This window comes from Cryptotermes secundus, unplaced genomic scaffold (genome assembly GCF_002891405.2).
Source record: "Cryptotermes secundus unplaced genomic scaffold, Csec_1.0 scaffold620, whole genome shotgun sequence".
NCBI classification, from domain to species: domain Eukaryota; kingdom Metazoa; phylum Arthropoda; class Insecta; order Blattodea; family Kalotermitidae; genus Cryptotermes; species Cryptotermes secundus.
Window position 1 is genome coordinate 435,973 of NW_019723312.1, and position 27,882 is coordinate 463,854.

General features: G+C 45.9%; 1 protein-coding gene across 3 annotated transcripts in view; it reads right to left on the minus strand.

The window, feature by feature from the left end:
• Positions 1 to 782: 782 nt before the first annotated feature.
• Positions 783 to 27,882, minus strand: part of LOC111861811 (proton-coupled amino acid transporter-like protein pathetic) — a 60,998-nt gene continuing 33,898 nt past the window's right edge. For all 3 annotated transcript variants that reach the window (XM_023846696.2, XM_023846694.1, XM_023846695.2), the window contains 7 exons: positions 11,366 to 11,473; positions 9,936 to 10,208; positions 9,057 to 9,141; positions 7,713 to 7,991; positions 4,764 to 4,942; positions 2,853 to 3,019; positions 783 to 1,837 (listed from right to left, as the gene is read on the minus strand). In XM_023846696.2, the coding sequence (XP_023702464.1) occupies positions 1,581 to 1,837; positions 2,853 to 3,019; positions 4,764 to 4,942; positions 7,713 to 7,991; positions 9,057 to 9,141; positions 9,936 to 10,208; positions 11,366 to 11,473 (1,348 nt within the window). In that variant the 3' untranslated portion in view covers positions 783 to 1,580. The remainder of the gene's footprint in view (positions 1,838 to 2,852; positions 3,020 to 4,763; positions 4,943 to 7,712; positions 7,992 to 9,056; positions 9,142 to 9,935; positions 10,209 to 11,365; positions 11,474 to 27,882) is intronic.

The window sequence follows — 27,882 nt, forward strand, 5'->3', positions numbered from 1 at the left end:
TTTCATAGAATTCTCATTCATTCTGTCATTCACAGATATCTATGTTTGCAATCATATTGTGAATGTTGCTACACTGTGTGCTCCATCATTACAACTAGCTTATTAACCACTACAAAAATTTGTGAAATACATTACCAAACAGAAACTCTGTATTTTAAAAAATTTGCTTTGCCCACGATGAATTTATATCAATTCATGAAACAATTATAGGTGCTTGCAAGTGATTTTTATCAAATTGTCATTGAATTTTACCTACTATACTTGTCAGAGCAATTGCTTTTTAACTGCTGTTGCGTACTGTATTACACACAGCAGTAAGAAAAGTATGAATGCCTGGTTGCCAGTGATGATTTCCAAATTTTGGCTGTGAATTTCTCAGCCAGCATTTGGATGGTGGGTTTCACATTTCTGGGCGTCTCACTCAGTCACTTATGGCACAGAAGAAATGATGAACCACATCCAGAGAAGTCGATGTTGTCACACTACCAGATTTTCAGAAATTTCTGAACCATGATTATGTGTGACAGTTTTATCGTTTCCTCATACACAGACTCCATATACAGTCAGTTACAAAATAACACAGACCTGTGTGAACTAGATTATAGGTCATTCTAAATTATGTATAAAAAGAATTTGTATGCACAGTTCATAAAAAATATAACAAATGAAAGTTCAGTAGAGTCTTTAGAATTGTAAAGACAGCTGTAAATTGAAATACTGATTTTCATTAACACTGCTTGTATCTGGTGCAGGAAAAATAATGTACTTAAGAGTCTTTGAAATCAACTGAATTCACAGTTTTATTTCTATACACACAATGAACCATTTTAAACAAAATTTGTTTTGTTAATGTTCATTGTAGACAGGAATGCCAGTTGCAAACAGAAATATGCCCCCACCACCGTAGCAGCAGTGGATTTTTGTAATGACTGGAAGAATCTTACAAGGTTTTACATTACTAGGAGGGTTTTATACTTACTTGACCATTTCCCTCCCATATCCAATGTTGGTCATTTACCGGCTGTCTATCCAGAGTGCAATATCGTAACAAGGTCAAGTAGTAGCACATTGTGACAAGCACAGGTCTTACCTCTGTTGCTATTTCCGTTGTTCTTTAAGGCCTGTATGCACTAGGGCACAAATGTTGCAGCACACTGTATCGGGACAGTTGCTTGATGTGCCTAGAGTTCCGCAACAGATATCATGTGCCCGGTTATTGGTTGAGAGGTGGAAACATGAGGAAACATCAAAGGATGTCCCCATTGTTGTGCAGAGTAGACATGTCACGGGACCAGCAATGAATGTACAGTGGAAGAACGATCGTGCAACATCATAACATAGAATGTGGACGGATGTATCGGTGTCTCATGTCATTGCGACATGTCCCCTGATACAAGTTGCTCAACTTGTATTGCAACATGTGCCCTAGTGCATACAGGGCTTTAGATATACATCTTTTGCCACTCTTATTGTGAAATACTGCAAACCAATAGTAAACTGCAAAAAATGGTCAGTCCAATAAGGCTGCTGGGATTGAAAGTGGCAAGATAAAACCTTGTGTCCTTAATAAAATACACTCTTCATGATTTTGGAGTGTCTGTATAGAGTTTTGCAATTTCTTTAATGCTGGTGTAGGAACCAAACACCAGCGCCATCAAGCCAAATATACTGACAAGAACGTTCTTCCAAAGTCTCCAACGATAATGCCCGAGTCCATGATCCCAGAATGTGATAACTTCAATGAAAGCAGGAACTATTAGTCCCAGAATGGAAAAGCACAGTGCACCAATGAGGCTGATGAAGGGGCTTATTGTAGGAACAGCTACCGCCAGCACAACTGTAACAGGAAACAATGGCATTTTATAGAGGAATATAAAAAGACAAATTATTTTTTAACAGAAAAGAATGTGGTCTTTTGGGTTATGATAACATGGTTACCATCTTTTTGAAGAAACCTGCTGTCCCCATCATTAAAGAGTACAGCCTTCTTCCTTAAAGATGGAGGCACAGGTTTCTCCAAACTCTCAATTACCACCCTGCCAACTACAGGGCGATACAACCCGCAATCCAAATCCTCACCAATGTGAAAGTCCTCAGATCTTATACATTCCTGTAAGTGTTCTGATAATCCTAGACTGACATTTTTGTAATATTCGTATATGCTAAATTGCCTTATCACTTGAGTACTGGGGTGCACTATGGCCATCAACACCAATTTCTGGGAAACTGGGTTTGAAGTCAGGGAATTGAATGCAGTTTGAATGTGACTTAGAACAAAACACATTCTAAAATCTCACACTTTGGTAAACCTATGGAACTATGTGGAGATAGTGCAACACAGTGCAGAGAAATGGAAGAGTTCATTATTTCAGAACAAGGTAAAGTTGTCTCTGTAAGAGGCCATGGAGGCCCATGGAGTTCTGGTATGTCAAGGCTCCCACATTTTGTAGACAAATCAGCTCACAGATAGCAGTGACTTTATCAGCCTTGCACACTGACCACATTTTACACCCAGAAAGAATCCTGGTACCCATTTCTGTTAGAGGCTGAGTCAACACCAGGGCCATAGTGCGGCTGGAAGGGTTAGGTCAATTGAAAAATCCAGTGACATTGGGAACTGAACCCACAATTTTCAATATCACCCAAAAGTGGGGACAGAACATTCCAATATTCAGCTGAAGATCTGTTGACGGCCTTTCCTCTTTAAATTATTTGCCATGACCACTTCCTTTCAGATTTTTCTAATTCATCGTCCATCATCTGGCTACTGACAGCATTGCAAAATGACCTTGTCCCAAGAAGTTGCACTTTCTTATGTGTAACATACTGTCCTGGGTGTCTGAACCACTTACTTGTTAAGATAACTAGGAATGTCCGCATGGCATATTCTGACACAACGGGTCGCTTGGTGAAAGTGTTCTTAATTCCATTCCAGCCGATTTCAAGGCACACGTAGAACTGCAGACCGTACGTGCAGTACACAGCTAAAGCAATGAGGATCTTCACCGACTGGGCAGGTCTGAAACACAAGACTGTAAGATGAAACGGTTCTGGAATTTCATGCTGCTACAGAATGGTAATGAATCAGTCAGTAATGAGACAGGCTGGCTGGGTGAAGGATCAGGTGTTTTGATTCCTAGAAGGGGCAAGAGATTTTTCTCTCCTCCTAAGGGGGTGCAGGAGGTGGGCACCTCCAAGTGCAATGCTCATTTATTTATGACTGAAGTCACTTTAGACCAGACACTGGGAAACTGGTATCACTTCTTCAAGCCCATCCACCGCATTAAGAATTTACTAACAGTGAAGCAGTTACTGAATGTGATATCGTATTGTTATTATCTACCTTAGTGGGTTGTGCAAACCACTATTCTGATAGGGTAGGGCAGGGGGCACTGGGGACGAGTTCATGGAACCAAGGGGGTGGTGGGCCAAAGATTGGGAAATACTGTACTCAACTAACTGTGTGAAACATCTGTGAAGGTACACCATTATTATTTTATTATTATTATTATTATTATTATTATTAGAGGGGGTGGGTTTCCCCGTGCACTTAGACCAGTTATTGGTCCATTGTGCGTCCCCCTTTAATTTCTACTGTCGCCATACCCTACCAGTACTGGTGCATGCTATCAGCCCCGTTCGGCCAACGAGGTTGGCCGTCGGTACCTGATATTTCCTCCATCTACCAGAGGCATTGGAAACTACTTGGGTGGGAAATTGTTGCCTAATTTTGCTCAGAGGTCTCCTAGAGACATGAGGATCTTTTACGTGCTGTAAATCTACGACACGGGACCCACAGCTTGAAGTCCCTCCCAGAGGACTTGTTCCCTGAATTTTTCCGCCCTTAAAAATTCCACGACTTCCGCCGGGTTTGAACCCGTGTACCTTGAGTCATGAGGTGGGAACGTTACCCCTAGACTACAGAGGCCGCTTAAGGTATGCCATACTTTGGTTACGCAATCTTATGGAAGCATACAGAGTGATTCAGAAAGATGGACACAATTTCAATTGACTATATTTCCTGAACTGTATGTTGCATTTGAATTCTGTAAAGTACATTTGAAAGAGGAAGTTACAAAGTTTCTAGTACTACCGCTAGTGCCCTCCATCACTGCGTCCCGGGCCGATCGCGTGTATCGGAGGAGAACGTGGAGTGCATTCGAGTGAACTTTGAGCGCAGCCCAATGAAGTCAACCCGTAGTGCTAGTAGAGAACTTGGACTATCGCAAACGACTGTGTGGCGTGTACCACCTCTTCCCACAAATTTGAATGACCTAAGAAACTGTATCACAGCTGCGGTGAACTCAGTGACGCAAGATATTTGTCATCGAGTGTAGGATGAATTCAGCTACCGTCTAGATGTTATCCGTGCAGCCGGAGGAGGGGGGGGCACATTGAACATCTATAAACTTCCATGTATGTATAATCAAGTGTAATTTACAGAATTCAAATGCAACATATAATTCAGGAAATATAGCCAATTGAAATTGTGTCCATCTTTCTGAATCACCCTGTATTTTGTGTTCACAGGACTTCCAATTTGCACTCTATTTTGAAAATAGAATTTGATGACATAACAATCTACATCATTATCTGATAATTACACAACCTCAAAGTGGCATAGTACATGATAGTTCCTTTTATATTTGTATTTGGCAAGGAACTTTGTTATAGGTATAAGATGTAGACGTTGCATAGATCCTGTAGGAGGGGGTCTGAGGTGATGCTAGAGCTGAAGGCTAGAGACACTTGACGCTGCTCACATTTCATCCAGAGGAAGATTCAGCGTGATGCTGCCTTCAGTTTTGTCTCCGTACTTCAGGTACCCGAGGAAACCCAACAAAATGTAGATCAGTGTCACACCGGCCATCCCTTGGTTGAGAACTCCTCCCAAACCGAGAAAATGTCGTGGCGACTTCATGTTGTTTTCCAGAGGCATCACCTGAAAACAGTAAAATTGGGGCTTCAAACACAATTCGGTAATCGCATGTTGTAAGGTCAGGTTAGCGTCTGTAACTGGCGCCATATTGTGAAACTCAGTAATGGGTGTCAGCTGAAAGGGAGTAGCCAGGTATCTGCTACCCCCTGGATTTTGGGGTAACTGAAAAAGTGGATATATACCAAAAATTATTTATTTTTCTGCCTTGAATACTCTGTTGGCTTCTTAATGCTATGGACCCGAGAGGGATAAGTAATGTTTTCAGATATCAGTGTCGGTCACTGTACCATTGCAATTCCTTGTGAGGGTGCTGTTCTGTGGGCACCGTGCCAGCACCACACCTAAAATAGAGCAATCACTGTGTGCCCGTGTATCCAGAAATACTACAGGGTCGACCACTTCTCAATATAGCGGTGCGGTACTTCCTGCTCATTCTGATAATTATCTGGTTTCGTGTCCGGGGATTAACGCTCTAAGTCACAGTGGTTACTATATAAATTAATGAACAGCCATGGGCTGGACGACCTTGGAATCGGGGTTCATTTCCCGCCAGGAGCAAGAGATTTTTCCTTCACAGTGTCCAGACCGGCTTCGGGACCCACCAAATCTCCTACAGAGAAGGTACTGGCGGCTCTTTTCTAGAGAGTAAAGCCGCGGGAGCGTGAGTCTGACAAGTCACATCTGTCTGATGCCGACGTCAAGCACGATGGAGGTATACATTCACTCCCTCATGCGTCCTTATGGCGTGGTGCTGAATGAAGCCTTGTGGTCTTCTAAGCAGAGATTGTATTAATTCGCAATGAATGCAACATGCACTGTCTGTTTCATTTCTATTAATTTACTCACGCCAACAGCGGTCTGCTAGGCGAAGAATGATAATTACATTAATTGCACCTGCTTCAACCGCTTCAGTGTCAATCTCGAGATATCTCATTATTTATGAGAGCTATTAGGAAAATAACCTCTGGTGAGCTGATAACAAGTAATGAGGAAAAAATTATTATATACAAAGGTACATGTAGGCCGCGCCATAGCTCAAGCGGTTAGTCGCTGGCTTCCCACCGCGGCGGCCCGGGTTCGATCCCGGGTCTGGTCAAGTGGGATTTGTGGTGGACAAAGTGGCGCTGGGGCAGGTTTTCTCCGAGTACTTCGGTTTCCCCTGTCAATCTTCATTCCACCAATTGCTCCACAATCGCCCTCACCTATCAGCTGGCTACTCTTCGAATAGCCCTGTACCTGTCAGTGAAACGAAACGAGTGTTTATAAATTATTAAACGAATAAATGTATATATAGGGAAATATGCAAACAAAAGAGGGGGCAGGCTAAAGTTTTCTTTAAAAGCTGAGGACAAGAAAGGTTAAAACCGTTATGTAAATATCATCAACGTTAATACTTTGCGACGTGCAGATATAGCAAACACCTGCTGTTTGTTGCCAGTCTCGTGTGGAAATGATGTACCGTTTGCTGACGTTAGCAACACGTCTGAAACACAGCTGATGCAGTTTTCCTTTGCGATGTTTGTATACAGACCCTCAGGGACCCATACCGGTGTAACATGAAGATTTCGATACATGTGACGGCTATGCTGTTAGTTAGCATGCTACAGTGTATTCAGGTTCATATATAAAGTCATTAGCCTGGTTTCAGTACTATGACTGTGAAGTAAACCAGTTATTGGGCTTAATAAATATTTCCTTTCGTGGGTTATTTAATGGCTACTGAAACACACCTATCAGACGTCAGGGCCAAAATGCCACAAGCCGTAAGGTCGCGGGTTCGAGTCCCGATGAGGTGGATTTTTCAATTGGCCTAATCCTTCCAGCCGCACTATGACCCAGGGTTCGACTCTGCCTCTAACAGAAATGAATACCAGGAATCCTCCTGGGGGTAAAGGGTGGCCGGGGCGTAAAGCTGACAACCTCACCGGCATCTGTGAGGCGATTGTATAGAAAATGTGGAAACCTCGACGTCTCACAACCCTGTGGGACTTCAAGGCCTGTTACAGGGATAGATTTACCTTACATCATTATGTACATCGCTATCTGATGAAGGCGGACTGAACTGTCAGAGATGTTTGAGATATACGGTAGTGTGATATAGTTCCAGTTTTCTCCGCCGATTATCACGAGTGACTTATCCGACTGGAATAATCTGTGGAAGATTAAGATACTACTATATAAACATTTCAAAACGCATTTTGGAAACAAGGTCAAGTGGTCGAAGCAAGTCTCATATTCCATATCAGTTAAGAGCATCACTTTTTTCCGTTCTCACGGCACATGAGAGCTTAGCGTTTTGTCTGCGTCTTGTTTTGGAGCCATACACGTGCTTAGAGAATTCTGCCAGATTTGTACAATCCGGCTTTCCCAAGGGACTAGGACCCGAGAAAGACTGCGCTGGCAAGGGACAGTAGCATATACAAACGACAGACCCGTCCTCTCGTAAGAGAGGGCGCCCCACAAAAACAAGACCGTAACTGTCAAACAGTAATACATATCTAGTCATGAGGCTCGGAACCAAGACTTACTGACTGACTGACTGACTGACCGACCTCCAGTCGCAATATGACTTTGACTTTGAGCTTAGTCAGTTGTTAGTCAGCCTGTGAAGAGAAGATCGTGAAATTGGTATGAGATAGCCGCCCGCCTGGCAGTTAAAGAACTGTCTGCTGTTGAAAGCCGTTACCAGGCAACGGCTAGGCCAATAAGTCCAGCCACCAATCCAAAGCCACACAGATACACGTGACAATAACAATATGAAGCTTGTACTTACCACTCCAATTGCTTCCATGGCGAATATGACGATGCTGAAGAACTGCGGAATAGTGTTCAAGGAGGCATTGAACTGAGGGAGCGTAGAAGCATCGGGTATGTCCTGGACCAGGTAGTAGATGGTGATTCCGAGTCCAACAGCCATGAACAGGTTGGCGATCATGGAGACTGGAGCCAGATACTTGAGGTTTGGTACCCACCCCAACAATATGAGGGGTAGGAGTAGGGCGGCGATGTACACCCTCTGGTCTAGGGATATTTGCGTATGATGCTCGATCACCTGCGGGGGGAAAACATCAAGTTTATAACCGCTTGGTATACTCAGTCCAAAACATGTTCGAGGGTACGTCATATCTTATGTAAAAGTATAAAGGCAGAGCTATCCCTGTAACAGATAGCGTAGTCGGTATAGCGGCTGGCTATGGGCTGGACGACCGAGGGATCGGAGTTCGAGTACCGGTAGGGCAAGAATTTTCACTTCTCCAAGTCGTCCAGACCGGCTCTGGGGCCCACCGAACTTCCTATCCAATGGGTACAGGGGCCTCGTTCCCCGGGCGTGAAGCTGAACACTGACCTCCAACCAGTGCCGAGGTCAAGAAAATGTGAATTTATACATCCACTCTCCCATACGCCTTCATGGCGTAGTGCTTAATTAGTTAAGCACAGGAACAATTTTACCGTTTATCCCTGCAAGAGGCCGTAGAGGCCCATATGGTTGTGAGACGTCGAGGCTCCCACATTTTCTAGGCAGTCAGCTCACAGATGGCGGTGAGGTTGTCAGCCTTACGCGCCGGCCGCCCTTGACCACCCAAGAATATTCCTGGTACTCATTTATGTTAGAGGTTGAGTCGACCCCAGGGCCACAGTGCGGCTGGAAGGATTAGGTCAATTGAAAAATCCAGTGACCTCACTAGTAATCGAACCCACAAAATGAAATTTTGGTTTCCATTGTATGCTGAAGGGTGAAGTAACTTCATAATGATGACGCAACGACCTACGTCACTCTATATTTATGTCAAAGACTTGACAGTAAATCAGAACTTCATAAAGCGATGTTGTGCGAGTCGCTTTATTATCAAGCCGGTGCTTACGCGAACTGTTGAGGTGGGTGCACCTCACATCAACAAACCCGCAAATGTCTGACAGTAATCAAAATCTGGTCTTGAGGCCCAGAGTGGGGGCTTGACACCAGGACAGCCTGGCTGACTGACCACCGGTCTTAAGATAACTTCACACGCAGCCCTTGCAACGTCATCAGAAGTAATTCCGATCACACGCTGTACCTCTACCAGAAGGACGAGCGGGCACTGCCTGGGAACCCTCAAACGGCTGACTAAACACGCACCTGCTGGAAGTTGTTGCCCACGATGACGGTGTACACGCTGCAGGTGCCGAAGTAGGTCAGGAACAGACTCACGAGAATCGTCTGTCTGCAACAGAACACAACACGCGTGTCTACAGTCTGGCCTCCTTCCTGACGTCAGCCCCTCACACCGCGCCGATATTGCCCACGTTTCGACGGGTCGAGGGTGGGTGAGTTTCTCTCTGTATAGGGAATCCTCCACGCTGTGGTGACGTGTGGAGAATGGGGTATAACTCCACCGTTCTTGGCCTCGGCACTAGACTGAGGTGAGTGGTCAGCTTCGGGCGCCGGGGAAACAGCCCTGGTAGCAATCGGATAGGAGGCTGGGTGGGCCGGTCAGGACGCTATAAAGAACAATTAAATGGCTTTGTCGGGAATCGAACCCCGGCCGCCCAGCCAACAGTCAGTCGCCGTACCGACTGGGCTATCCCAGTTCCTATCCGGAACAAAACCACGGAAGGTGGGGCAGAGAGAGGCGAAAATGAAGTCTTAGACAGAAAGGAGGATGGAGAAGGGAAAGCCGGAAGGTATGAGAAAGAAAGAAAGGGGGAAAGAGGAGGAAGTGAGCGAAGACAAGGAAGGAAGGGGAGAGAGAAAAAGGAAAACAGAAAGGGAAGAAAGAAATAAAAACTGAGGAAGAAGGAAGGAAAGATGAGTGCAGAAAGACGGAAGACTGCGGAAGGAAGAAAGAAGAAAACAGAGAGGAAAAGAGGAGTATAGGAAAGAAAGAGTAGAAGAGATCAGGAAAGAACAAAGAGGATGAAATAAGGAAGAGAAAGGAGAAACCCGACAGACGGAAGTGTTACAGAGACTATAATCAGTCAAGAAGACGCAGCGGCACCGCCGCCTGCTGTTGCCTACCTCGCGAACTTGGAGAATTTCCGAGCCCACGGCGGACCGTTGGCAAAGGCGACTTCCCCGACATCCGCGAAGCTCATCGCGGTCACCCTGGTCCTGTAGTACAGCTCGTGGGCGCACTTCACCAGGATGTAGGCGCAGTGCGTGCAGATGATGGCCACCAGCACGGTGCCGATCACCCCGGCTGTAAGGCCGGCGTTCTTGAAGGCGTCAGGCATAGCTAGGATACCCGTACCCAGGGACGCCTTCAGCAGGTGAGTCAGAGTGTCACAGTCCCTGCAACACGAGAGCGTTTAGAATATTCGGACCTGAAAGGGAGTGGATGACAGGAGGACGGAGAGAGAATTGGCACCTGAGAAGGAGGAGGCGACAGGACGGAGACAATTGGCACCTGAGAGGGAGGAGGCGACAGGACGGAGAGAAAACTGGCACCTGAGAGGGAGGAGGCGACAGGAGGACGGAGAGAGAATTGGCACCTGAGAAGGAGGAGGCGACAGGAGGAAGGAGAGAGAATTGGCACCTGAGAAGGAGGAGGTGACAGGAGGAAGGAGAGAGAATTGGCACCAGAGAGAGAGGAGGCGACAGGACGGAGAGAGAATTGACACCTGAGAGGGAGGAGGCGACAGGAGGACGGAGAGAGAATTGGCACCTGAGAGAGAGGAGGCAACTGGACGGAGAGAGAATTGGCACCTGAGAGAGAGGAGGCGACAGGACGGAGAGAATTGGCACCTGAGAGAGAGAGAGAGGAGGCGACAGGAGGGCGGACAATCTTGGCACCTGAGAGGGAGGAGGCGACAGGAGGACGGAGAGAGAATTGGCACCTGAGAGAGAGGAGGCAACTGGACGGAGAGAGAATTGGCACCTGAGAGAGAGGAGGCGACAGGACGGAGAAACTTGGCACCTGAGAGGGAGGAGGCGACAGGAGGACGGAGAGAGAATTGGCACCTGAGAGAGAGGAGGCGACAGGACGGAGAAACTTGGCACCTGAGAGGGAGGAGGCGACAGGAGGACGGAGAGACAACTGTGACCCGACACGGGTCTACGTCGGCATCTGCTGACGCATCCTCAGAGATGTTTAGACACCGGACAGTCGCTCTCAGAGCTTAGCTTTCTCTCTGGGTCACAACGACGTTTCTGGCATCAAGGCTCTAGAGCATTGGATGGAGGGTTGATTAATGAATTGGAGAAGGATTTATAGGGAAGCGACCGTGGCCTAATCAAGGTTACGTCGCCGAATTTGTTTGCAGGAGACACTTAGGCCAGGACAGCAGGTGTCACGGCCGGGATTCGAACTGATCGTCTCCCGAATATGAGTCTAGCTTCTGCGGCCGATGGTCTCATGTTCCAAACGAAACAGAGTCGCGTGCATACTCGAAGGGGCCCGATCTGGAGACCCGGACCCCCCCCCCCCCGGGCNGGCTTGCCCTACTTACGTGGTGGGGTGGTCCAGCTTCCTTTCTCTGAAAGGATCGAAACTGTCCTTGCCATCGTGGTTGACATAGGCCGCTTCTGGATCCTTCGGTTTGACGTTCACCTTATACCTGAAACAATAAGGAAACTGGAGTCAGCATGGAGTACATACAGCTTTGTCAAATGATTACCACTCCTCCCCTGGTTGGTTCCATTATTCGGCCCGAAGACCGGGTATCCTGAGGGTTTTCATGGCGTTACTCAGTCCCTCCAGGCAAATACTGGGGTAGTACTCGATAAGATCATGACCGCTTCCTTCCAAATCCTTTCCCATTCATCACTCATCCGACATACGAAGCGAAGTCTTAATACTGAAAGCGTCGTTAAACAGTTCATGTAAAGAAGGACACCCCACGACAAAACACTTACTGTCCTGACCAAGACGAAAATGTAGTCAGGTGCACCTCGCCCCAACAAGTGTAGCGGGCCGTTCCCTCGCTCAGTCTGTTTCGTCGCCGGGTTCCAGCCTCGGTGGCACGGGATTTGTGGTGGATAAAGTGGCACTGGGCCAGGTTTTCTCCGAGCACTTCGGTTTCCGCTGCCAATTCTCATTCCACCAACTGCTCCATACTCATTAATCATCCTGTCGTCGGCGCTGTATAGTCTCGACGCTGACAGCGCCGTTAATTTACGAACTGAAAACCAGAAACAGAGCTCACGTGGACTGGTGACGTTGGGGGCCACGGCCGCTGTCTGTAGTGTCGCAATGCTCACTGCGCGTGTGCTCTTCTCCACAGGGAGGGGGTATCACGTGCTAAGAACGTAAATGTCTTACTACGTCACGCTGTGGTCAAGGGCTCAAACAGGGATCGATGCCAAGACAACGCGCGTCGACTTAGGGAGCCACTGTTTCGCTCAGCTTGCTGGTCACCTGGTTTATTCTTCGACTTTGATCATGATGGAGGCAGTTCGTTTCCCCGAAACGTCGGCGGACTTCTATGAGACTGCGGCTTCCTCAAATCCCAACAGTCACCGCTGTGAAAACCTCAAGCCCAGAAGACTTACACTCAGTTCGCATCTCGCCTCGTGTCTAGACGCCGCAGTCCTGGCAGTCTCGTCGTATCAAGGAATGCGCCACGTGATCTTGTAATGAAGCTCCGAGGCGTAGAACCGCTAAGTTTTGTGTTACAGTGGAAACTGCCTACAGTCCGATTTCCTACACCTGGCCACTCTCAACGGATTGCCCAGTGTATTCAGTCGAGTCCACTAACTGAGAGAAGGATTGCGGGGTGCGCATGCGTTATAGCAGTCTAATGCAACTGCAACCGCTGCCTCGCTACTTCTCTGTCCTAATTTCGGATATCATCCTGGAATTTGCCTAAGGGATCGGGGAAAACCACGAAACCTCAGGACAGTCGGTGCGCAAGCCGGGATTGGAATCGTTGACCACTAGAATACAAATCCGTGTCCCCTGAACTAACCTCCTTGGTGTGGAGGGTAAAACTTGTGCAGTTCTTTCCAGCTTACCCTTATTTCATCCCTTTCAAGTCCTAATATCAGGCCGCGCCATAGCTCAAGCGGTTAATCGCTGGATTCCAATCACGGTGGCCCGGGTTCGATCCCCGGTCTGGTAAAGTGGGATTTGTGGTGGACAAAGTGGCGCTGGGGCAGGTTTTATCCGAGTACTTCGGTTTCCCCTGCCACTCTTCATTCCACCAATTGCTCCACAATCACCCTCACCTATCATCTGGGGCTGGTACAATAGGCCAGAAGTGGCCGCAGTACAAGGGACTTACTCCCACCCCACTAGCAGTAAAAAAGTCCTACTATTACCCTCACCGCCCTGTTCTCAAACACGAAGCCTCGAGCTAGCATTACTGTTTCTGCAGTGGATAGGACAACACAGAGCTCAGAGGCCAGTGACTAACACTGTTAACGTGATGATGGAGAATTTGGTGGAATGAAGATTGGCAGGGGAAACCGAAGTATTCGGAGAAAACCTGCCCCAGCGCCACTTTGTCCACCACAAATCCCACTTGACCAGACCCGGGATCAAACCCGAGCCGCCGCGGTGGGAAGCCAGCGACTAACCGCTTGAGCTATGGCGGGGCCCGTAATATTAACATATCTTCAAACACAGTCTAAACTTAACGAATTAGAAAATGTATTCATAACTAACTCCATGGAGCTGAGCCCTTCTTGAGCGGCCGCCAGTTGCGCAGCTGCTCAAGAATTTTCCAAAATTTTACCGAAACCGAAAGTTAATTACCATGTTCACAGTAACCCTCTCAATGGTCCCTATCCTGAAGCAGATCAAGTCAATTCATACTACCCCTATTCTTTCTAAGATCCATTTTAATATTATCCTTCTACGTCTAGATCTTCCTACTTGTTTCTTTCCTTCTGACTTTGCCACCAAAATCGTATACGCATTCCTCTTCTCACCCATTTATGCTACATGCTATGCCCATCTCATCGCCTTTGACTTGATCATTGTAGTCACACTTGGCTATCGCCTCGTCCCTCTTCCGTCCTAATATTTCCCTCAGTCCGCTTTTCCCAGACATCCTCAGCCCATGTAAAGGCATGCAATTTTCTAAGATGTCTTTCGTCTTTTCTGTGCAAGTTCTGTCCGAAGAATTTCTCGCTCCGATAAACATTTGGCGAGATACGCCTGAAAGGTGTGCAGGATCGCTTGTAGGTCTTCGTGTGAACTGTCCGGTATTGTTGTCCGATTTTAACTAAAAGTAGAATGTAACCAGAATTTTTGGCGAAACTCCTCGATATCAAATTTAATTAAAATCCTTCCAACGGTTCCCGAATTGCTACAGGCGAGCAGACATTTTTGTAGCTTTTCACCGCGAGCGACAGAAAGCAATTCCAATGCGACAAGTGCGTTACACATTACAGTATATACAAAACGCAGAAGGCTGTAAGAACGTATATGCAACGGGCAGCATGTTCGTGTACTGTCTGTTGCAAAATTACTGACCTTCCACGACACGTGCCGTGCCTGTCATATCGGTATGGCTGCCGATCGAGTGTGTCTGCCTGGTACAATAAAAGTAGTTTTCTGCGCACGATCACGTGGCCTTGTGTAACAAACAAAACACACACGTGCGCCGCAGCGTGGGCACACGCGTACTCATGTGTTACAGGAAACACTTCTACCAGCTGTACGCTGAAGACAGAGGCCGTACATTAACTATCACACTACACGCCGTGACATGCCAGAAGACCGTACTGAAGACCGAGGTAGCGTGTTTGTACCTAACACTTTACGAGATGTCACATCTCAAAAGAAAACAACCCTGAAAATGGAGGCAGTATGTTACTCCGAAACCTTGGTATATGGGGTCACATTCTAGAATAAAATAACATTCAGTTCTACAGGAAGTTCATCTGTACGAACTGGCAAAATCCGTCTCCTCAGATCTGCCTTATTCCGTAATTGGAACCTCTACAAACCTCCCACAGCGCTTAGTTCCCGTCCGGGTGGGAAGGCCAAGGATTTTTGCGCAATTCATGTCAACCAACTCACTAACTGCGCGCCAAGTTTACAAAACGGTACAGCAAGCCAAATTAATTCTTATACGGCTGAAGTACTGTGACATGTAAACCCATTGCCAAGTAACAGCTGTGGAAACAGGCGACAGTACTGCAGCCATTGCTAGGAAACAGCTCCGTGGACACGGTTCCCAGGCAACGAGAGAAAACGCAAGAATGGAAGAGAAGTTTTCTGTACGGTCCATGCCGGGGATATATAGCGAGGATCAACAATTCAGTCGTTCTTGACTGACCCACGTGTGGAGGCAGGATCAATACCTCCACCGCGACCCTGCGAGTCGTAGGAGGCGACGAAAAGCGAAGTCTGAAATCTGAGACAGTAAAATATGATCGCGAATCCCAAGGGACCTGGACCATACAAAGGCAGCATATACAAAAGACAGACCCGTCTTCTCGTAAGAGAGGGCGCCTCACAAATCAAGACCGTAATTATGAAAGAGTAATAAATATCTGTTCATGAGCTCCAGATGGGGCTCGACACAAAGACTTACTGACTGACCGTTAGTCGCAATGTGACTTTGAGTTATTCTTGAGAAAATATAAGAGCATTAAACTTGGCGGTGGTCATGTTTACGACCGTTCAAGTGACCAATCTGCCGTTGTAGCATAAGATACGTAAGATAGACACGATCTGCTCTGCAAAGCCTGTACTGACAGAGGACTTTTGTGTAAAACAAAAGGAAGAGTTTTCGATAACATGTTATATGTGCGAAATATACACTTCTCGAAAGGTCTCGTCATATATAAATATAATATAACGATATCTTCCCAATTATGTAAGTCAGATGGCGTGTAATAGATGAATTGAGGAAATGCGGAAAGAAATTTTTGAAGTCTGTTTCAAAGTACTATCCCAGGATTCAGCGGGAGGAAAACAAAGAAAAGTGTCAGAATTTCTAGCCTCAAAGCAGAGAGGTAAAGCTGGCTGTATCGCGGCTATCAAACAGGAAGTTTTGAGCACAGGATGGTGACTTTCGGCCTTCACTCACTCTACCCCCTCCCAAATTGGCGGGCCTGTCGTTGCTTGCAGGCGAAACACGGGGGGGATCCCCTTTAAGGAAACCCAGGATCGAGAGAACTCTGAAAAAGAGGAAAAATAAACGCCCCGAAAATTAATTTATTTGCCACTTCGATTTGCAACGTTTCGTATCATCACCATGATACTGAACAGCCCGTATATGTAACGGGTTTTGAGGAGGTTCATATCTGCTGCTCTGTTTGTTACTTGCTTGTATTACTCCCTGACCCTGAAGACGGACGCAGTATGTTCCTCCGAAAATTGGTAAATTACTATGTAAGATTTGAGGCTTTCACGGCGGTGACTATGAAGAAAGCAGTCTTCTGGGATTTGGCACCGTGTATATGTGGTGTTAACCGACGTTTCGGAGGAACGTATCGCCTNTACCATCTGACTGCAGGGCGACGCATCTCAGAAAGTCAACTGTTCACGGTTTCGCAACAGAAAGCAGCACAAAGTCCGAATCGAGTTACACTCTTAATTTCTTCTTCTTCTTCTTGGTGGACTATGCTCTCTGACCTGCTCACATTCAGAATTAATTAATTATGATGTTATGAATCTTATGAGCGCCAGAGGTCCTGGTTGCGAGAGACACGAAGCCCCTGTCAGGTTATGGTGACAGACGGAGCAATGGTAGAACGATAATTAACAGGGGAAACACGAAGATAATCCGAGGGATACAGTCCACAAGTGCCACATGAAGTTACCTGGGCCTGATCCAGGACACCGCGGTGGGAAGAATGCGCATATCCACATGCACCGTGGCACGAACTACGAACTACATACATAGAATTCGTTGTGACGAATGTCTATCGTTCCGCTAATCAATGAACCCGGATATGACTTGCAGCGGAGTTGAAACAGAGGCTATTGGCCCTGACTTCATTTCTCACTTGGAAATGCGCGGAGAACTTCGAACCTTGGTTTCCTCTCAACCGACGTTTGAACGTAAGCGTTTAAGTCCGCAGAGAGACAACTGGAAGGATATATCAGGCACATGGGCCCGGTACGTTAGTTTCCTGCATGGAAATTATCCAGGACTGGAGCAGTGCTCACTTGCCTGGGTGTAGGTGAAAGGTTAATCCTTTCCAATTCATCCTTCACTAGATCCTATGTAGAGTCTTAATTAGGTACAGCATCGTTAAATAAATACATAAACAAATAACAGTGTCATCAGATCTCCTCTTGTGTTTCTTGGTTTACTTGCTAATGTTTCAAAAGATGCGTACATTAATCGCGCTGTATGATTATGAACTGGAAACAGTCAGTAAACAGGTCACAAATGGAGGTAAAACAGCTGTAATGGTCATAATAGGGTTTCTATATGTATCACTAGGTAGCAACACAGTCTAGCTTCATGACAGTCCAGGTAGCAGACGCGTATGCATATGTTCATAGGCTAGTTTCAGTAGTCAAAATGGCGACCGTGCTTAAGGCGTATAATGCTGAAGAGCTGAATTCTGTTGTGCGTTTTTGTGGGCAGAAGAACTCGATGCAAAAGACATTCACGAAGAAACGTTTAGTGTTTACGGCAGGAAGTGTCTGTCGCGTAAAGCGGTTCCACCTCGGTGGCAAAGGTTTCGCTGATGACGAAGATGTTGAAACGGAGGTGCGGAAGTGACTGATAACAGCCAAAAGACTTCTATGCTGCGGGTTTTAGTCCATATTCGAACCTGAGACCTCTAGAATGGGAAATGATCAGGTTAACCAGTGTTCGGTAACTTCCATTTCGTTAGACGATCACATGCGCCTAGCAGACTACACGGCGTCATAACCCACAAGATTACAATATACATCTTGACCACTGTCAAAACATTAAAGTCTATTTTAATATCATCCTATCATCTATGCTTAGGTTGTCTTAAATGGTCGCTTCCGATCAATATCCTCCAATGTCACCTCTCTTATGCGTGCTACATGCCTCCCCATATCATCCTATTTGATCACTCTAATAATGTTTGGTGAAGAGTACAAATTATGAAGCTCTTCAATAAGTAATTTTCTGATTCCTCTTACAATTACCTCCCTTGTAGGGTCAAATACTCCCCTCAGCACCCTCAGTCTATTTTCTTCCCTTGATGTGAAGAGCCAAGTTTCCCACCCATACAAAACAACAGATAAAATAATGGCTTTGTGTATGTTGAGGTTTCCTTTTTAGACAGCGGACGAGAAGCAACAAGATTCTATACTGAATGGTAACAAGCATTACCCGAATTGAATTCACTCTTCATTGCTTCGCGAATGTTAATTTCGATCTATTACCACCGTTCCCAAATATCTGAAGACTGCGAAATTTTCGAAGAGTTTTCGTCACCTGTATTTACCAAACAGACTTACCACATTTCTGCGTCAGTGCGACAACAAAACACCCCTCGTGTTACCACGTTACGTAACAGAATGAAATACTGTAAACCTTATCGACTGCTTCAGTGTACATGAACACAGGCAGCTACTGTTTGACACGGTTGAAATCGGTTCAAGGTAGTTTGTTTTTTTTTCTTTTCTCCGAAACTATACTAGATATCGAACAAGAAGGCGGGTGACAGCTGCGCAGTCGCACTGACAAGTGACGTGGTGAAAGCTGCAGAAACAAGAATTAGACATTGTTATCTATACTGTCAGCTTCCTATAACGAGGAAATTTCGGACAGTCGTGATGGAATTACGTGAGAGAAGCGGATTGTTAGCAAGGGGAAATATATAACTGAAATATTTACGCAATGAGAAATAATGTGAAACACGTAAATAAAAATATATTTATACTTAAAAACGCTGTCCGATGTCACTCTAAGCATGTGTCACATTTCGTGGCAAGTTCAAGTGGAATCAATCTCACAACATCGCTCTCTTACAGATATCTTTTTGCGCAAAAAAAGATACCGCCTTATCCACCAAACTTTTTCAAAGATTTTTTTCCAGCCCATTCAGGATCCTGGCCTCTTATTCAGTTCCGTAATCATTTTTCGCAGACGGTAGGACTCCTTGGGCGAGTGTTCAGCCGGTCGCAAGGCCGCTACCTAAACACAGGATAAACGCATACACACACCAGATATCCATGCCCTGAGTGGGATTCGAACCCATGATCCTAGCATCCGAGCAAGCGAAAACAGTTCATGTCAGACCGCGGCGCGACTACTGTGACCTGCGCACTACGCAACTACCAGACGATTGAAGGTCTCATACATCCACTGATATTAATAAGATCAAAACTTAAGGATGTAAGGAATCACTTAAGAACACTAAATGCGTGATCTGGGGCAGTTGGTGTGCTTTACTGTGAACATGTATCAGCAAAAGAAAGATAAACAGATTCACGTTTGGTCAAGATGGCGAACACATTGCTTCAAACAAGTTATGCGATACTTGACAAGTGAGTGTTAATTACACGGCCTTCCTACAGGCAGACTATTGCTGACGGCAGTAGAACACTTTCCCAAACTTCCAGCATTGATTTCGTGATACTACAGGGTGATCCATTTAGAACGCGAACAAATAACATGGCGTTTTATATCTCACTGAACATAAAGTGTATAAGACTATTATCACGATTTGTGTGACTATAGACAGGATTTGGATTGGTGACTCCATACGCACTCGTGACTACACTTCGCAATTCACTGTTGCATACACACACCAGTGTTCTCAGTCTGTTACAGTCTCCACTAGTCGTTGCCTGGTGACGGATTTTTCATCTTCCGTCCTCACGTCCTTGCCGGCTGGCAAATATTCCACGGATTTCTCATCTTCCGTCCTCACGTCCTTGCCGGCTGGCAAATATTCCACGGATTTTTCATCTTCCGTCCTCACGTCCTTGCCGGCTGGCAAATATTCCACGGATTTTTCATCTTCCGTCCTCACGTCCTTGCCGGCTGGCAAATATTCCACGGATTTTTCATCTTCCGTCCTCACGTCCTTGCCGGCTGGCAAATATTCCACGGATTTTTCATCTTCCGTCCTCACGTCCTTGCCGGCTGGCAAATATTCCACGGATTTTTCATCTTCCGTCCTCACGTCCTTGCCGGCTGGCAAATATTCCACGGATTTTTCATCTTCCGTCCTCACGTCCTTGCCGGCTGGCAAATATTCCACGGATTTTTCATCTTCCGTCCTCACGTCCTTGCCGGCTGGCAAATATTCCACGGATTTTTCATCTTCCGTCCTCACGTCCTTGCCGGCTGGCAAATATTCCACGGATTTTTCATCTTCCGTCCTCACGTCCTTGCCGGCTGGCAAATATTCCACGGATTTTTCATCTTCCGTCCTCACGTCCTTGCCGGCTGGCAAATATTCCACTACTACCTAAGCTAAAGTCAGAGTCAGAGCTACTTTACGACTGGCGGTTTACCGCCAATTAGTTCGTCTTGGCGTCAATCCCTTGAGACTCACGACCAGAGATATTTTTTTAATTACTGCCCATTAGCAATCACTGCACAGCAACGGCTGTTTCTCTGGCGCCCCAGTTCTTACTCTGAGCACAGTGCCACAATGCAACGGAACAAAACCTCAAATGTTACAAAGTATAGTGTTTTCTATTTCTGGGCGGATTTGAGTAGATCACGCGGTATGTCACGTGAGAGGCTATGGCACCTGCTAACATCAAGACATAAGTTACAAGTGATTATGGCGGTTGGTAGAAATCGTTGCTGCAAGATAACCAATACAGAAGGCTGTGGATTATGACCGGGACTAATTAGGCCGAAGTCTTCTCGACGCTGCTCAAGGCACGGCGCATCTCAGCAGACGCCGTGTTCCAACACATTTACCAGAATGAGACTAACGTTCACTTATCTACCACCCCTCCACTCCTCGTCCCTCTGATAAGGGCAGTGTGGAAGTGAAGACGGTGAGGCGCGTTCACATTACTCGTGCTCGTAAATCTTCGTCCACACTACTTCAGTTGCTCACCAGGCTTCGGCGCGTGAGGATCCGTATATTTACTCGTAGTGTGTATAGGCTGTAGTCGTATTTTGATTTATTGGCTATAGTTTTTATATTAAAAGTTTGCTTGTCTCGTGACTTGTCATATCGTCCACATTACTCGCGAGCATAGCGAGTCACACGAGCACGAGCACGAGTAATGTGGACGCGCCTTTATGATGGTCAGAAGCAGTGGCTTCAGACAGGGGCCGCGGGCTTTTGTGTATTCTAAATTACTGGGGAATTGCATATTTTTTGGAAGATGATGTCTCATAGTACTCGTATGTATGTAACTATAGACGGGGTTTGGATTGGTGATTTATTGACCACTTACAGGCCTAACTACAAATAACTGTAACACTACTACTACTTTCACTGTTCATAGTTCGCTAAAGCACAGAATCTAGCGTTCTCAGCCTGTTAATATACTTTTCCTGGTAACGTGTGGTCAAAGTACGCCATCTTTGGCGCATGCCCAATGAAAAGTTACAAAAATCCACCTCCTTGCCTTGCCATGTCTGTTTCGCCATCTGTCCGCATGTAAGTACTAGCTAATTCCGTGATTTCAGTCCGCAAGCGAACTATACCGACCGAGCGAACGCTGCTTGTCGGCGAAGTTAGTGCCAACTTTAGCGGATAGAGGGTGTCGCGTGGTCAGCACAATGGATCCCCACGGCCGTTAATTTCGGTTTTCTAGACCGGAGCCGCTATTTCCTTGGAACAGCTACTCAATTATCCTCAGGAGGCTGAGTGGACCACGTTCCAGACCCACTACTTCTCAGAAAAAAATCTGGTAGCGCCGGGAATCGAACCCAGACCTCTGGATCTGTGGCCAATAGAAGTACTAGCTAACACTGAAAGGAGTTCAATTAAACGACGATTATACAGAATGTGCGGTTTATCTTCGGGCATTTCGTCGTAGAAGGAAAGGATTTCCCTCAGAGCGGTGAAGTCATCACAATGGAACTCACTTAAGTTATAGTTCTGTTCGCAGATATAATAAATGTTATCGTACTAAATATGATAATCTAATTATTACTAGATGGACTCGTGTAAACTGCGCGAAATAACGTCAGTCTGGCAGTTGTGTGGCCACACACACGAAGCAGAAATTAATTTGTCGTTTACAAATATTTTTTCAAATCAACATGGCGCTCTGAACGTTTACGATGCTGACCATGGCCTCATTCACTGAGGCCTTGTATGTAAAACAAATATAGCGCTTGTTTCTAGCACGGCCACCTTGATACACCGCTCACTTCCATTCGTCGTGCTTCTTAAACATCGGGCGAAATGCAAGGAATCTTGTGTTTCCATAGAAACGGGTTGGGACCGAGAAATGTACCCTGCGCACATGTATGATTATCTGAAACGCGCAGAAAACCGAGATACAAGGAAAACATGACGTTCTCGCGGCAGTGAATAAGAATATTATTGTCGCGTTTCCCAGGCAACGCGACAAGAAAACTTATGTGAATTTCGAATTTGGACGAATATTTATTGTACGATCGCTCTTTACACTCACAAATACAATTATTCGCACTTATAACGTATTCGGACGTTTCCTCTTCAGTGTTACACTCTCTCGCACCGCTAGTCTCGGTGAAGTGTTCTGCTCTGCTCGGAGCTCAACTGTCCAAGTCACATTGCGACTGACGGTCAGTCAGTCAGTAAGTCTTGGTGTCGAGAACCATCTGGGGCTCATGACCAGATATTTATTACTCTTTGACAGATACGGTCTTGTTTTGTGGGGCGCCCTCTCTGACGAGAGGACGGGTCTGTGTGTTGTATATGCTGCTGGCCCTTGCCAGTGCAGTCTTTCCCGGGTCTGAGTCCCTTGGGACTCGCGACCATATTTTGCTGTCTCAGATCCTAGACTTCCCTTTCCTCGCCTCCTACGACTCGCAGGGTCACGGTGGAGGTATTCGACCCCGCCTCCACACGGGTTACCTCCTCTCAGCCGGCCGGAGGTCCTCGTTATATAACCTCGAGGTGGACCCAACAGAAAACACCGCTTCCAGCAGTCTCTCTATTGTTATGGACGGTTGTCTAGCGCTAGCTCGGATATCGTTCAAGCAGTGGGTTTAATATAACAGTCCATCCGACGCTCATTGCTTAGCAACGGGTCTGTATGCCACAATTCCTACACCAGTAGTTTCCAAAGCCTGGGGAAAGGCGTCTCGAGGGCGGCCTATATGGATAGGGTGGCTGCAGGATATTCTGAGAATGCTGCACTAAACATAATTGATCACAGTTGTAAAAATGTTGATAAAAACTACTGCAAGAAACTAAACGTCTATGTAAGATTTGAGGGTTTCACGGCCGTCTTATGGGATGTGGCGCCGTGTAGATATTGTGTGAACCGACGTTTCAGAGGAACGTATCGCCTTCATCTTCATGGTAGAAGAATCCGCCATTTTGTTGTTATTTTCGACTGTGGGAAATAAAAAACGAGGTTTTCTCAACTCAGTGTCACACAAGTTAAACCGAATTTGATGAAAAGCTGTAAACTGGTTTAAAACATAAAAGGGGGAGATCATACAGGAGGGTGAACCCAGAAGAGTACCCCCCACCCCAACGAAAAGAAAACAGGGTCAGCATGTTGTTAAGAAACTGTATATGCGTGGATTTCCGAAACACCATAGTCCCTTGTTTCACTACCAGAGACAATAATAGACATGATTGCAGTCACGGTCGGATTTTGGGAAATGGGGCGAATTGATGTGTCTCCCTGGGGCCTCCATAAAGCAAAAACGGAATCCACAGGTTTTACTCAGGTATCTGTTTCTATAAAATCAAAAAAGGTCACCTCGTATTATTAGTTAAAATAAGAAATGAGGGGGAAGACAAAATTATAATAACATAAATTTGTTGCGACTGATAGGGGCCCTCACAACTGCAAACTCGACCCTGACTGTATGTAAAATGGTAGGGGATAACCTTGTGAACTGCTTATCCGGGATATAACCTTCTTTCAAGAATCGCATTAGAGTACCAAACGGATGCTGCAAGATAAGCAGAACAAATGTTTCCTTAACCGTCACCAGAACGCGACAAAACAAAGCAGACAACTGCATGTTCCTTTGTTCTTCGTTCGTATTTCGAAACTGAAGAAGACAGTCTAAAGAGAAAAGATAAGAACAAACATGGAAAATCACTTTCTCAAAACTGTCACAGAATTCATTAATCAGAACGAAAGGAATATTTTAACGACGGAAACCCTGGGCCTCTCCACATTCATAAAAATTCTTCTCTTGACGTGGTTTGTTTAACCCTTAGCAGTTTGCGCCACCAACCAACAAACAAACAAACCCTGTCCCGTGCACAAATCCCTCATGTGACGGGGTAACACCAATTACACTTCTGATTGTACCCAGACCATCTATACATAAATATACAGGGCGTTCCAGAATAATGTTTCAATCAGGACTCCAAATGGTAACGCTCTAAACTCATATTTTGGAGGTGCTCGGTTCGAACCATCAACGGGACATCGACTATCCCGAAATTTCTTGTGGTTTTCTTCAGTCTCTCCCCCAGAATATTCCGGGATATGCTCTAGATTTGACCGCGATCACTCATTTCGAAAGCTATTCCAATTCATCTATCATCTGGCGCTGTATAATTTACTTATTTCTCTTTATTGAATCCTAGCTCCCTTCGCATCAACAAAGAGTGTCACACAGTGACAACACAAGAATGTGTTTAGCTGAGAGTTGCTGTATTCACTTACACACATCTTCGCAATGTGTTAACATTATTCAGAATCACCCTGTAGATAAAATCAAGTGATCATAACAGAAAATTAAGTCTTCAACCTAGTTTTGTTATGGAAGTAAGCTGCAGGATGCTATGGGGAAACAAATGATGTATACATAATTTTGTTGAGGAAGGTTACTTCTGTGCTTCAAGCACCACATCAGAAAGACTAGAGGGGAAGGGATGCTATGGTTTCACGTATTCAGTTGTCTTCAAGCCTTTTTATCCCAGGAAAGAGATCACTGAAAATCCATTGGATTGGATGCTGGATGGGCCCCAGGGCTCATGTGGATGCGGCGGAGAACAGATCTCTGCTCTTGCCGTGAATCGAATCCTGGTCGCCCAGCTGAGTTATCGCTCATTGAAACAGTTGTAATAATATTACAAATAAAACAATCATAAACCTACTGGTTCCAGCTTAATCCGCAATTAAGATAATGCGAATGTACATCATAAATATAAATTAATTTCGGAAGTTCAGATTAAAGACTGTACATAACGAACTTTTACACTTGGCTTCTGGGTTGCGCGTAAGAAGTAGCGAGGCAGTGGTTGCAACTGCTTTGTTGGATGGAAGGAGGTTGAAAAAATGTACCTAAGGCCCTGCTATAACGCATGCGCACTCCACAACCCTTATCTCAGTGAGTCGACTAGACCAAGTCCACTGCGCATTCTGTTGTGAGTGGCCAGGTATAAATGGACAGACTATACAAAGCTTTTATCAGTTCATGTCAAGGTAGGTCCACAGGATAGCAATAAAGTTTTTTGTTTTATGGGTAGCAATAAATACAAGTTTGCATGCTGCATAATCTTCACAGACAAGTATATAATACCTGTATGTCTGCTTTAAAGAGCCCCATAGTTAAGGGAGTTAGACGTTGGGATCTAACCGCGGAGACCCGGGTTCATTATCGTGTCACTTTTTTTTACTGCCAGTGGGGTGGGACTAAGTCCCCTGTACTACGGCCACTTCTGGCCTATTGTACCAGCCCCAGATGATAGGTGAGGGTGATTGTGGAGCAATTGGTGGAATGAAGATTGGAAGGGGAAACCGAAGTACTCGGAGAAAACCTGCCCCAGCACCACTTTGTCCACCACAAATCCCACTTGACCAGACCCGGGATCGAAACCGGGCCGCCACGGTGGGAAGCCAGCGACTAACCGCTTGAGCTATGGCGCGGCGTAAATGAATCGTGTCACTTACTGTGGGACATTTTGGTGGACGAAGTGGCAATGGAGACCAGTGGAGGGCTCTTGTGAACACGGCAATGAACCTTCGGGTTCCATAAAATGCTGCAAAACTGGCGGCTTCTCAAGAAGGGCTCAGCTCCGAGTGAGTGAGTGGAAACGGAGCATGTTTTATTTTCTCTCAGACATTCTTCGGGTTTCCCATCCTAATAATTATTCCACCATTGCTTCATGTTCATCTCTCAGAGCCCCCTGAACAGGCAGCACAGTATCACTCCTGTCTCTCAGAGCCCTAAACGGAGAACACACCTGAGGGTGCTTGGGAACAGGGTAGTGAGGCGAATATTTGAGTATAAGCGGCGGGAGTAAGTGGCAGGAGGTTGGAGAAAACTGCATAATGACGGTCTTCATAACTTATACTCTTCATCAGCCTTACTAGGATCATCACATCAATGAGAACGAGGTGACTAGGGCATGTAGCACGAAAGGAAAAGTTGTAAAATGAATATAAAATTTTTATCTGAAAATAAAGAAGAGTAGAGGCCACTCGGGAGACCTAAACGTAGATGGTAGGATGAATCTTACAGAAACAGAGTGGGACGGAGTGGACTGGATTAATCTGGCTCAGGATACGGAACACTGGAGGGTGTTTGTGAACACGGAAATGAACAATTGGCTACCATGAAAAGTAAGGAATTTCTCTGCCAGATGAGCAACTGTCGGCTTCACAAGAAGGCCTAAGTTCTGTGGAGTTAGTAGAATATGTATATTTGTGTGTGTCCAGCGTAAGAATTCTAAAGTCCCAGGTTTTCCTTACGAGCTATCAGCAGTAATCAGTGTTTCAGGGAACTCTTAGCCAAGCTTGACCAGGTGGCATACAAATATCTTATCAGAGTAGGTCACGACAAGAGCAAACCTGAGTGACTTGTCTTGGTAATTGTGTTTCTGCCCACCAGATCGAAGAACTGTCAAGAACCGCGTGCTATTGAACTTCGGCACCGAAATATTCCGTTCTTGCGCACGTGCACGTGTTTTGTCCGCTAGTATGCGTTCCGCTATTTTCCTCAAGATACTACCTATGTAATACGAGCCGGGATAGCGCAGTTGGTATAGCGACCGGTTACAGGCTGGACGACCGAGGGGTCGGAGTTCGAGTCCCGGTAGGGACAAGAATTTTCTCTCCTCCAAGGCGTCCAGACCGGCTTTGGGGCCCACCCAACTTCCTATTCAATGGGTATATTTTCCCGGGGGTAAAGCGGCCGGGGAGTGAAGCTGACAATTCGCTTCAAGATAGTGCCCAGATCAAGAAAACGTGGATCTATACATCCACTCCCCCATACGCCTTCATGGTGTAGTCCTTAATTAGTAAAGAACAGGGGAAAAGCTTAACTTTTTACCTTTTACCACCTATGTAATTTTATCTAGGGACATGCGCTCCATAAAATACAGAGAGGGGTTCAAATACATACATACACATAGTTTTTTTTTTTAGTTTCTTGGCGTGGGGTGAGACTGAGTCCACTTGGTACGGCGGCCACTAATTGGCCTAGTGTACCAGCCCCGGATGATAGATGATGAGTGTGGAGCAGTCAGTGGAATGAGAATTGGCAGGGGAAACCGAAGTACTCGGAGGAAACCTGCCCCAGTGTCACTTTGTCCACCACAAATCCACACTTCTTGACCCGGGTTCGAACCCGGGACGCTGCGGTGACAAGCCGGCGACTAACAACTGGAACTATGGCACGGTCACACACACACACACACACACACACACATATATATATATATATATACACAGACAGACAGATGGCATTTCAGAAACCATGCGCACTGTGGCACAAATATTAAGTATCGATTGGTCGAAAGCGGTTTTACCCGTCCTACGGATGCCAGTGTTGTTCGGTAATCAGCGACCCGCAACTATCGACTGAGCAACAATCGGTTTTGTCTCCATGGTAATGTAGTCAAGGCCTGGTAAGTACGTGAAAGTTCTGTGCTACTATTTCTCTTGCGGTAACGTTTCCGTTTTATGTGGGTTGATGAATGAGAAACCTCAGACTTCGTCTCTTCCCACAGCCCCACAACTGCCAGC